This window comes from Podarcis melisellensis (genome assembly GCF_964234715.1).
Source record: "Podarcis melisellensis genome assembly, chromosome: 1".
Taxonomy (NCBI): domain Eukaryota; kingdom Metazoa; phylum Chordata; class Lepidosauria; order Squamata; family Lacertidae; genus Podarcis; species Podarcis melisellensis.
Window position 1 is genome coordinate 30698084 of NC_138528.1, and position 12301 is coordinate 30710384.

The following is a 12301-nucleotide window of genomic DNA, read 5'->3' on the forward strand; positions in this document are numbered from 1 at the left end:
TACTTTTGTCTGCCCTGAATCTTACATTTTTCAGCTTTCTTGGGCTCTAGTACTTTGAAAGCAGGAGAAACACACCTGTCTCTCCACTTTCTCCACATCACACACATCCCCCACCCCAAAAATCCTAATAAAAACGTGGGGAGAGGCTCCTGTGCTGGTGGGTTTCCTACACACATTTGGCTGGCCATTATGAGAACAGAATGCTGGAATGTATTGACCAGGGGTGGGCAACTTAAGGCCAGATCTGGCCCAATAGTCCTCTCAAGCCGACCCACGGACGGACAGGGAATCAGTGTGTTTTTACATGAGTAGAATGTGTCCTTTTATTTAAAATGCCTCTCTGGGTTATTTGTGGGGCATAGGAATTCATTCTTCTCCCCCCTCCAAAAAAATATAGTCAGTAAACCACATGGTCTGAGGGACAGTGGACTGGCCCACCGCTGAAAAAGGTTGTTGACCCCTGGTATTGACCATTGCCCAGGACCCAGCAGGCACCATCTTGCGCTCTTCAGGGTACAGACAAAAGCATGGGTCATGTGAAATAATGTTGAAAGAATAAACGTTTTTCACTAGGTGTATTGCCTTTCCAGTAGCTCAGTTCCACACGGAGAGATTTAGCAGAAACATGGCTTCGACCACCACCCCACAAATACACTAGTCCTCTCCCAGCAGTCATTTGGATAGTATGGCAAGCTTACGAGAATCGAGGTAGTTACCACGGACTAAAGCCATAACACCGACTCTGGAAACGGGACGGAATTTATTGACATAGTCCTCTGACCCAGGAGGACAAAGTGAAATGAGATCGAAAGTGAATACATGTATACAATCACGTACTTCTTTAGGGGGAATGGCAGCCCAAGGAATATTTCTAATTTCATTTCTAACAGTTTTGATTTCATTTCCCCACCCCACCCCCGGAGACAGACTTGGACTCCGCAGCCTGGCTCTGCCGACAGGGACGCGGGCTCTTTAAGAGGCAGCTCTCGAGCCAGCTGCCCGGGGATTGGTGCTTTATTCTAAAGGCCGGCTAGTGAGCTCATCCGCAGCCAATCGCTGCAACCGCGGACCACCCACACAGCCCCCGCAAGTTGCATCCTCCGACACCTGGCTCTTCCACCGGCGAGCCGGATCCCCGAGCCGAGATGGAAGGAGGAGAAGGAGGCGCCGCTACCGCCGCCGCCGGGGATTCCGTGCCTCGCCCTCATCTCCGACCAGCATCTCAGGCACCACGACTCCTTTAGGTACGGGGTGCCCCTTCCCCGCAGGCACCTGTGCCCTGCCCACGTCACACACACACACACCCCGGGGAAAGATGCGGGCAGGTTGTTGCAGCGCGTTCTAAGCCGAGAAGGGGGGGGCGGGGGGGGTTAGGCCAGGTTCGCCCCCCCCACTCCAGCTTATCTTTTGCACCACCTGCTTCCTTAAGCGTCACGGGGCAGCTGCAACCCCCCCCCCCCTCCAGATCGAGTAAAACAATGGAAATACTTAGCTGTCCAAATCACGTCGGTTCTGCCCCCCCCCCAACAAAAGTCCTGCCCTCCTAATAAAAATTCTGGCTGCAACCATGGAGCGAGGGGGGTGGGTTTGCAAGTGCGGCCATCTCCCTAGCGAGGCCTTTCCCCCCTTTCTAAGGCCGGCAGCGGATGCCCGCACACAATGGCCCTCTCTTAGCAGCACAGCACCTTGCTTCAACGCTTCTGGGATTCCTGCACCGACCCTTCTCCAAGTTGAGGCTGGTAGTTTTATTAGCGCCGGAGGGAGAATGGGGAGCCAAGTCCTGGCCGTGTGGCTCGTCCAGCGTCCGAATCTGTGCAGCTCCCTCCCTCCCGGGCCTGTGGCTCCGCCTGACCTAAGCGTCCAAAGGCCCCGAGGCTAACCATGCAGCCAGGGGCATACCGTTAGCACCCGCCGTTCTGTTTCCGGTCTGCTTGCCTCCGAGAGGAACAAGAGCCTAAACAGCCTCTTGGGTTTCGCTTGCAGAAAAACGGTGGAGGCAGAAACCTATTGTGAACCTTAATCACACCTATCTATTGCTTCCCAAGGCCTGGCCTGGGCAAAAGCAGGGTTGCAGCCTTGGGTTGGTTGATGTGGTCTGAATAATCGATTTAAACTCTTAGATTCTTTTTTAAAAATTGTTTTTAGTGCTATCTACTTATGGAAACAACAGGTGGTTGGCACAATTTCAGAAGAGGCTTTCTCCTGTTAGAGGAGGAGGGGAAAGCCTCTTCTAAGAGGGTGCTTACTGCGACATGAGCATGTGCCTTTTATTCAATACCATGGTTGTATTTGCAATTATTATTTACTGAATTTATATACTGCCCTATACCCTGAGGTCTCAGGGCAGTTCACAAAAAAGATCACAATATATTAAATCAAAATAAAAACAATACAGTGGTATCTCGGGATACGAATGGGATTCGTCCTGGAGCCCCGTTTGCATCCTGAAGCAAGCATTTTGCCGCTTCCGCGCATGCATGTGACGTCATTTTGACCATCTGGGCATTTGGACGTGGCGAAACCTGGAAGTAACGCACTCTGTTACTTCTGGGTTGCCGCAGAGCGCAACCCGAAAATGCTTACCGTATTTTTCGCCCTATAGGACGCACTTTTTCCCCTCCAAAAATGAAGGGGAAATGTGTGTGCGTCCTATGGGGCGAATGCAGGCTTTCGCTGAAGCCTGGAGAGCGAGAGGGGTCGGTGCGCACCAACCCCTCTCGCTCTCTAGGCTTCAGGAAGCTATCCGCAAGCCTTGGGAGCCCACGGGAGTTCCGGCCAGGCTCCCTAGGCTTGCGGATAGCAGCCTGTTCTGGGGGCTGGGGTCGGGGGAAGCTCGGGCTTCCCCCGTCCCCGCCCCGCGCCTGGGGGTAAAATAATTTCCCCCCCTTTATTTCCCCCCCCAAAAAAACTAGGTGCGCCCTATGGGCTGGTGCGCCCTATGGGGCGAAAAGTACGGTAACTTGAAGCACATTTATCCCAAGGTATGACTGTAACCCAATAATACCCCCCCCCCCAAAAAAGAGCCACATTTTAAAAGGGTATAGAATGTTGATCAGGTCAACCAAAGGCCTGTTTAAAACGGATTAAGCAAGTGTTTAATCCTTGACAAAATACTTTAAACTCTCACTCATACCTGGGCAACTCTCATTAGGTGACAGACCTTCTGCAGAGACTGTATTGCTTGCAAACTCTTTCCACTCTTTTGAGTGCTGGCACTTTCTAGCTCCAATTTGTAGCCCTTTGCACCCGCCCCCAATCTTCTCCCTAACCTGCTAATTCACCCTTCCTTTTTCTCTACCTCTAATTCTGCCTTTGTCTCAAGCATTACAGGAAGTAGGCTGGTGAGGATTCATTGAGAATGGCCAGTTTTTAAGCAGAGTGACCCCCTGAGCAACGGTTTGGGCATGGATTCCGAATCCTGCACTCGAGCCTTCTCCCAGGCCCGAGTATATCTTGAGCAAATCCGAAGCCGGGTTGCGCCAGGGGGCGTTGACGCGCATGGAACTGGGAAGCGTGACTACCTGGTGGATGCGGCCAAGCAGATCCGCCTGGCTTTGGAACGGGATGTGAGCGAGGACTACGAAGAAGCTTTCAACCATTACAAGAATGGCGTGGATGTGCTGCTCAACGGGGTTCAGGGTACGGTGGGGAAGTGGAGTGGGTGGGTTGTGAAAGATGTAGGGATCCTGGCAGAAGCGGAATTAGGGGAGTGCGACCAGTTCATTTTTACTGGGTGTGGAGCCTCGAGGATGCTACATGGGATGCCACAAGTATGATGTAGAATGGAAGCGCAGAGCTGCTGGTTGTGGGACAAAGTTAGACACCACACAGGGTGCTGCTGGAATTTGAGACTGTAGGGTCCACCAATGGACCCTGGGGTAGGTGGAGCATAGAAGCATGGAAGGTGCATGGCTAACTTACGAATGCTCTTCATAGGGTGAATAAATGAGGAAAAAATATTGGAAAAAATATGTGAAATTATACAAATTATGTGAATATATATAGAGAGAGAGCAATTTAAAATTTACAGATAAATGTCATCTTTTCTTTACATAAACATACATAGTCTATTTATTCTTCTATACATGTTCATATCTTCTACATAATTGACTTCCCTCTACCTCTTAACATCATCTCTCTTTATTTCATTTTCTTTTGTACTGTGTTCTAATATACTTCCAACCTTCTATTTATATAGAATATCTCCTCTAATTGTCTTTTAGTTTGTGAAATTTACTCCAGGCACATCCAGGTTTTGATTTGGGAACCATGTTTACACAAATAATTTTTAAAACAATCCCATTCTTTTTTAACCCTTATGTTTGAGTAATTTCTTATAGCGAATTTATAAATGTCACAGAATTCATTTTTTGTGGCACAGAATTTAGATTGCTTGTGGGTGCAGAATTCTAGCTTTTTAAAAGTGTGGGGAACACACAGCCTTGCCTATTGGGCCAGGCATGTTGTGATGTGAGGAACAGCTGAGGATCTAAAAAGAACTACATAAAATGAGAGCTAAGAATGAGTAATGCCTCTCATGCAGTGGATCCTAATAAGGAGCGCCGTGAAGCTGTGAAGAGGAAGATCACCCAGTACTTGAAACGTGCTGAAGAGATCTTCAACTGCCATCTACAACGAACTCTGGGAAATGGAAGCTCCACTGAAACAGTGAGAATTTTTTTGGGGGGGGGATAGGGGACATGCAGCTGGATTTCCAGCAGTTTAAAAAACAAAAACCACCAAGTACTGTTACTGTCTCCTTTGTTCTACTCCACCTAGTTTCTCAGACTAAGACGTTTCTCAATTTTTCATTGATTGACAGGGTTACAGCAGCCTTCGCTTTCGGCCAATTAGGACACTCAGCGCACCAGTGGAGAACCTGAGGCACTGTAAGGTTGTAGGAATAATTGACAAGGTAATTAGTTGCACCTGAAATGGTGTTCTAGAAGATTAACCATGTCTGGCGATTGTAGCAAAAGCCCAAAGAAGCCCGGGAACCTTAAATATTAATCCCCCCCCGCCCCCAGTGTTGCTGCAGTGCATGACCATTGGCCATGTTGGCTGGGGCTGAGGGCAGCTGTTGTCCAACAGCATCTGGAGGGCCTAAAGTTCCTTATCCTTGTCTTAGAGCCACCCTCATGACTTCATGCAACAAACTGAGTTGGCTCCAGCCTATGAAATCCAATCTTTAGCTGCTTCAGGATTCTGCTGGTTTGTCAATCAAATTTTAATGCATCTCATCAGGCAAGTTTTCATCATGTAAAACAACAAGAAGCAAAACGAAAAGGAGCAGTACTATGAAACAACAGCAGGGCCACACACACAACCGAAGCTCTAAAAAGCTGCAGGAAATTAGAAACAACAACACTGATTTAAAATGCCTGAGAGAATAAAGAGAGATTCTCCCCAACCCTAAAACCTTGAGGTGCATATGAGTACCAGGCAGACCATTGCACTGTTGTGGTTAACTTGTGCTTTTGTTGCTTGTAGGTACAGATAGTGCAGGACCCTGCTACTGGGGGAACCTTTATACTGAAGGTATGTGCATCCGCCTTCCTCTCACTCACTTCCTTTCCTCTATTTCCCTTCCCTTTGGCAATCCTAGACATGGTGTTACTGAGAACCAACCTAGCCTTGAAAAAGCCCTCCTGGGCTCAATCTTGTTCTCTTTAGTATCTGTGATGTGATAGCTAGCCCCAATCTCTCCATACTGTCCAATTTGTGAAGCTTTGCTCATGTCCTTTTCTATTGAGGAATTCCTTTTACAAATCCATCACTAGCCCTCTTCTCCTTTTAGAAGAACAAAGCTTATTCTTCAAATACAAGCTATTTTAAAGTGCTGCTTTAAATTAAATTAAAATCTAAATGAAAGAATTGGCAGCCTATTTATGAATCAAAGACTCGTGCGTAAAATCACAAACTGGTGAGAATCTTAGGGTTTGGTGTTAACACACTTCAGACTGCAGCAGCCAAGTTTTACTAGGAATAAAAATGAAGACAGGAGGACAAAGCAGACTGGGAAATAATAGGAACCCTTTAGCTCAAATCTATCTATGCTGACCTAGTTATTTACAAGCAGGTTTCTGGACCCCTCACAAGTAACAAAGCATAGGTGCTCATTTACAGGGTTATCCAAATGGACGGTGAAACCTGAGGAGGAGAGGGAACTCGTGACGGAATGTGAGGGACAAAGGGACTATTTTACTAGTCCCTTTTTTAAGGGCTTCCTCCCCATGTTGGGCTGAGTGACATCTGGCACTCTTTCAGCCAATCGGGTAACTAGTGTAACCCCTTTTTGGGAGCTGAGGAGATGTAAGCACCTGATGTGAGCAGGTGAAGATGGTTATCACTGGTGGAAATTACTGGGATTTCTCCTTCTACCTGCCAGGCCAAACCTATTCTGAGCTTGTGGACTCAGCTCAGCTGGAATATGTGCTTGCCTCACTCAGGCTAAACAGAGGGCAAGATAGCAGAGCCTTTCTCCACAGAATCTATGTATCTGCCACCCCTTCTGTTTACTGTTGAGAAGTTGCTTGGCCAATGCCTCTTTATAGCATCAGGCCTCTCTACTGGTCCCCTTGCTCTTCCTGAGCTGCAGAAGCACTTGCACCAAAGGAATGCTAAGAAAGAAGGGGGGAACCTTGGCTGCAGTAAAAGGGTGTCTCATGCTGAACTTTGGTGCTTGACAATGACTTTCCTATTTCAGCAGGCAGTTTTCTATTTCCAGGATCAGTTTTAATTCTTATTATTTTTGTATATGTGTGGTTTTTGTTTTTGCTTTTAAAAAAACACACTTAGGAATTTTGAACATTAATTTATTAATACCTGAAATAACAAGCACTTTTAATGTATTTAAAGCATGCACCGCCTTTCAATTCAAAGTTTTCCAGTATGGAATCACTTGCAAATAAAACCAGAGGTATTTTGGGGCAACAATGAAATTCTTCAGCAATAATGAACTGCCTAACTCGTGTACAGGGCCAATGTTGAAATGGCACAGAGTCTATAGAAAAATACATCAACATATTTTGTCAGCTAATCATTTGCTGCTCCAGAGTACTTAAATGGAAAACATGCAGGGCTCCTGTACATTCTGCACACTTTGGACTTTTACAGATTAGTTTCCAACTGTGTTCTATAATACAGTGGATGGTAAGAGGGCCTTTGCTACACTGGAAGAGGCTGCTGGGCTCTTCTGGCCAAACGGCATTCAGACAGCCAACCCACATCTCTTGGTTCTGTGTTCCCTTCCAGAGCCTCCCCAAATCGCACGTGGAGACCCGTGAAAGGCAGACAATCATCCCACATGGAATCCCCTTTATGGTTGAATTGCTGTGCTACTCTGTAAGTGAAGACTCTGTCTTCCTCCACCTGGAGCACGTGAAAGGTGAGTGGTAAAGGATTTGCCATTTCCCCACTCCTATTTCCCAGCCTCACCTGGGTAAATCTTTTGAGTGCTTGAGTTTTGCGTTTGTTGCTAAATTTACTTGGTCCTAATGAAAGTCTTGCCCAACTGTGAGTTTTGGGTTGTTTTTCTTATCATGGGCCAACATGGCTTCATTTGCTTTTTAATACAAAATGAGACCTTCGGGCAAATTGGAGATCGTGCAAAGTACTAAGACTAAGTTGGACTAAGATTTATCAGTGTGCAAGCAAGGGGAAAGAGTGGAATTATTTCTGTCCGTGAACCAAATAACCCTCTGAGATACCTTGAGTGTAGCATCCAGTACAGGAAGATGAAAAATTCATTGTAGAGGATAACTCAACTGTAAACTAATTTCTCCTTCAGGGAACTGGGAATTGTGTGCACTTGCACGTAGAGCAGATTGGTTTTATGATAGCAGGGAATTGGAGTATCAGCCATCCTGTACAAAATACCGTATTTTTCCATGTATAAGACTCCCCCATGTATAAGACGCCCTCTATTTTTTCATCCCCAAATTAAGAAAATGTACTGTGCACTATCCGTGTATAAGACAACCCCTTATTTTAAACTTCAAAAATTTAGGAAAAAATATAGCCTTATACATGAAAAAATACGGTATTTCACTTCCTGCAGATCAGGTCAGATGTTATGTTGTTGTAGTCCAAACTTATTGTTGCTAGAACAGATCTGGATAAAAAGGGACCCATTATGCAAGTCTTTTAATAGATCAATGCTATCAGGCACTTGTCTGAGGAACAGGATTTTTAGGTTTCTCCTGCAGCATTTCTGCAAGTTACAGAAATATAACATTGGAATCTTCCAGTTTGGTTTTTTTGTGTGATTTCTTTTCTGCCATTCTCCATTAAATCCCAGCTGGCTTTGTGGTTTGTAGTCACCCTATAGCAGCTTGTTACACATGTTTATGGTTGCAGGTCATCCACTCTATCCTTAACCTGAGGGGGGTGGGAAACTTTTGGGCATGTGGCGTCTGAGAAATTATCTCGCCAGAAACTTTGATTGCTTCTTCCTCTGAGAGTTGTTTGAATAGTTATCCTGTGCATTCTGAATTTAGCTAATACCTCTGCCGGCCTGACTGCAGACATATAGTAGGTTAGCAGCCTTTTGAATTGCACATCATTTTTCTTCAGGCAGGAATAAAATTGGGAACACTTAAGCTTTTGTTAATCCTGACGGGGGGAGGAAAAGCTTCTCTGTGCGGTTTGAAAGCTTGCTGCCTGATCCTCCTAATAGAGCTGGTTCAGTAAGAGATCAACTGAACCACTTTGCCTTCTCTCTGTCCTCTCAACCCTCTTATTCTCTGCGGCCTGGTATCAGGCTAGCAGGCAACTGTATTAGAAGGGATAATGGAAGAGGAGGCATAGCTGTTGGGGAACTGGAGTTGGCATGTTTCTGAGAAGCCCTTCTTCCTTTTTCCACAGGGGGGACCCTCTGGTCCCATCTTCGCTCACAGAATTGTTCCCATCATAAATCCTCCAGCACCTCCAATACATCAAATGCAAAGCTCAGCTTGGTCTTGAATCACACCAGTGAAGAAGGGGTCACAGGAAACCCTCAAGAAGCCGATTCTGTGTCCCAGCAGAGCGGCAATTTCTACCCTGAGAACAGTGCTAGCCAGATCCCTACTGCTGTAAATGTATTCAGAAGTGGTGACCACTCGTTGCCTCGGAAGAAGTCCCTTGACCATATGCATGTGAGAACATCAACTAACGAGAAGTGGCATGTTGGACCTGCAGTTGGACCATGGGGCATGATTGGAGGGAAGCATTTAAGTGCAACACACACTTTGTCTACACAATCTAATTTGAAACCAGCACACTGGGGGCATCGCTGCTTGGTCAACCAGAGGACTTTCAGGTCGTGTGACTCACTTATCAGAACTGATAGCATCAGCAGCATATCTGAGAGAGCTACCACACAGCAGGAGCCAAAACCACATGCAGGCGAGAGATCTAGCCAACATGTCTCAGAGACAGGAAGAGGATGTGTGTCAAAAACAGAAGCTCCATGTCACCGAATAGCACAGCTTGCGCATTCTCCAGCTGGCCAAAGACAGGTGCATCCTGGAATTCTTCAGCAGAACCCGTGTGGTCAGGAGAACCAACGGAATGTGACACAAATGAAAGAAGGGAGCCTTTTGCAGGAAGAGTTGACTACTGAGCGTAAACAGCACAAAAACCAGCTGGCACCAAGGCAATATGGGTCTGCAGCGAACCAGGATGCGCACAGGGACAGCCTTGGGGCCTGGGATGTAAGTGAGGACCAGATCCAACTTTGGGCAGCTGAGCTGGTTTTGGCTTTGGAGGGTCTCCACCAGCAGGGGATCCTATGCCAGGACCTCAACCCACGAAACCTACTGCTGGATGATACTGGTAAGTTTTCTCCCAAGAAGGGGCTGAATGAAAACTCTAGTCTGTTGTATTTGGTAGCTGTGGAGCATTTGGTTTCGTTGGGAAAACCTTCCAGCTCCCTCTCCCTTATGTTTTGTGAGATTACAGAAAAACAAACTATTGTGAGGGGCAGGGAGAGCACACTCCCAGGGCCAAATTCCCTCAGAGGAAAGTGGTTGAGACCAAAACACACTCTCACCTACACTTGCGAGGGAAGAGATGGAGAGAGAATGAACTTAGAATCCAAGTTAGAAGGGACCACGAGGGTCACCTAGTCCAACCCCCCTTTGTTCAATGGGCTCAGACCCATGACCTGAGATTAAGTCTTGTGCTTTACCAACTGAGCATGTCATTTTTCTGTACTGCAAGAAAAGCTTCCCTGTCCTCAGGTCTATATCTCAGTTCAGTCCCACAATCAGCATTTTGGTTCTGCTAAATAACATCACTTGAACCATGCTTAGATTTCCTGTTTATTTCCTTCGGCTTACAGGGGAGCTGTGAATAGACAGCACATATTGTCATTTAATAAAACAGGTGCCCAAGACTTAAACCCAAGGGCAGTTTTTGAGATTCGCAACTCAAATGGGGATTTGTCAGTGTTCAGAAAGGTGACTAGGGGCTTCTGAGGCCTCCTGTTTTTCTTGGCCTTGCATAACTGCTCTTGCCATTTCTGTGGGTTCGTAGGTCACATCCATCTCACATACTTTGGCCAGTGGACCGAGGTGGAACCACAGTGTTGCGATGAGGCGCTGGAAGACTTATACTGTGCTCCAGGTAATGAAGACATTTGCTCTTCCCTTGACAGATGGGGGCAAGAGGAAAGATAGATCACCCCCCCCCCATTTATTTCTTTTATTTGCTTTTAAGTCATTTTATGCTGTTATATTGGTTTTGGTTTGTATTTTTGTTTTCATAATACTGCTTTTATATTATACCCCACTTGGAAATGTTTAGATATTAAGTGGTTTATAAATGCTCTTAAATGCAATAAAACAGGCAAGCTGGCCTGACCTGAGACACCCCTCTTTGTGACTACAGTCCTTTTAAAGAATCTTGCCCAGGTGGTTACAGGAGACAAGGGCTTCTGGCATGGTCTTTCTGCCGCTGTAATTCACGCTCTTTTCTCTGCAGAGGTGGGTGGAATTTCTAAGCTGACCGAAGCTTGCGACTGGTGGAGCTTTGGGGCGCTGCTCTACGAGTTACTGAGTGGAACTGTGAGTAACTAAACCTGTCATATCTAGATTGGCAAGCCAGTATTAGGAAAACAGAAAGCGTTCTAATGGTGATAGTGGTGCTACACAAAGTGATGTTGACTAGGAGCACGACAAACTGCATTTGAACCTTGTTATCTCTCCCTTCTTTGCTGCAAAGTGTAAATTTTGTTGACGTGGATTGCCTGCACCATGGAGTCTACTGCTTACTTAGTTGGCATGGGCAAACTGGGTTATTTTCAGAACAGTTATCCTTAGCATTAGCAGCCTTTGCTGCAGGATAGCCTGGTTTTAATAGCTGTTTATCTCTTAGTCTTTAGCCCAGAATCACCCCTCAGGGATTCATCCTCACACCAAGGTTCATCTTCCAGAAAAGCTCAGCCAGTCTGCTTCATCCCTAGTCTCCGAGGTGAGAATGCTGGCCAGTTAGCATTAGAATTGGAGGATGGCTGTGATAGTGTGCATTTGGAGTCTGAACTACCATCTCCCATTCCCTTCCCAGCTGCTGCAATATGATCCCAAGCAACGTTTAGGCTCTGGTGAAGAGGGAGTGAACAGGATCAAGGCACACCCTTTCTTCAGCACCATCCAATGGAACAAGTTAGTTGCATAAGAAGAACCAAAGAGATTTGGGGGATGGTGTGGAGCTGTGCTTCCAGAATGCAGCACCCGGCTGTTTTAACTGCTGGATTGTGTCCCTGCCAGATGGAAAACCCAAATCCTTCTAGAAGCACTTGCCTCCTGAATGAATGAATGAATAAATACATACATATCCCGGGTCTTGTGGACCTGGGTGGTGCCAATAGCGCTGTTGCTCAGGGGGAAATCCACAGAGCTTGGCTGTAGATTTTTCAGCTTTGAGTTGCTCCTATTCTGCTTCCTAGCTATATGCCAATAGCAGCTAAAGGGATCAAATTCAGCTTTGGAAGATTTAGCCTGCTGGAGTTAACCTTCAAAGCATGAACAAAGATTATGAGCATCTTGTAAGGCTGACGTAGCCAGCATCCTCCCTTCCCACATGTTGCTGGACTCCAGCTCCCACCATGCTCAGTCAGCATGACCAGAAATCAGGGATGATGCCAGATGGCAATTCTGAGCAGTTGGAGGGCATCATGTTGGCTACCCCTGCAATACACAGAATTGTAGAGGTGGAAGGGACAAGGGTTCCAACCCCCTGCAAAGCAGGAAACTTTTGCCCAATATGGGACTGGAACCCATAACCCTAAGATTAAGAGCGAACAGAACTGTCTAGGTAT

At 46.4% G+C, this 12301-nt stretch overlaps 1 protein-coding gene across 2 annotated transcripts; it reads left to right on the forward strand.

The window, feature by feature from the left end:
• Nucleotides 1-1063: 1063 nt before the first annotated feature.
• Nucleotides 1064-11850, forward strand: RPS6KL1 (ribosomal protein S6 kinase like 1). 2 transcript variants are annotated; one of them, XM_081911628.1, is made up of 11 exons: nucleotides 1064-1244; nucleotides 3331-3639; nucleotides 4544-4668; nucleotides 4823-4915; nucleotides 5491-5538; nucleotides 7255-7387; nucleotides 8866-9816; nucleotides 10519-10608; nucleotides 10966-11048; nucleotides 11359-11454; nucleotides 11548-11850. In XM_081911628.1, the coding sequence occupies exons 2-11, from the start codon at nucleotides 3405-3407 to the stop codon at nucleotides 11656-11658; spliced, it is 1965 nt and encodes a 654-aa protein (XP_081767754.1). In that variant the 5' UTR covers nucleotides 1064-1244; nucleotides 3331-3404; the 3' UTR covers nucleotides 11659-11850. The 2 variants fall into 2 exon arrangements, with proteins under 2 accessions (XP_081767754.1, XP_081767753.1); XM_081911627.1 differs by having other exon boundaries at nucleotides 1065-1244; nucleotides 3323-3639.
• The last annotated feature ends 451 nt before the right edge of the window (nucleotides 11851-12301 follow it).

Coding starts and splice junctions, on each gene's coding strand:
- RPS6KL1 (XM_081911628.1), top strand. CDS start 3,405: ATGGATTCCGAATCCTGCACTCGAGCCTTCTCCCAGGCCCGAGTATAT. Junction 3,640..4,543: donor GCTGCTCAACGGGGTTCAGG/GTACGGTGGGGA, acceptor CCTCTCATGCAG/TGGATCCTAATAAGGAGCGC. Junction 4,916..5,490: donor TTGTAGGAATAATTGACAAG/GTAATTAGTTGC, acceptor TGTTGCTTGTAG/GTACAGATAGTGCAGGACCC.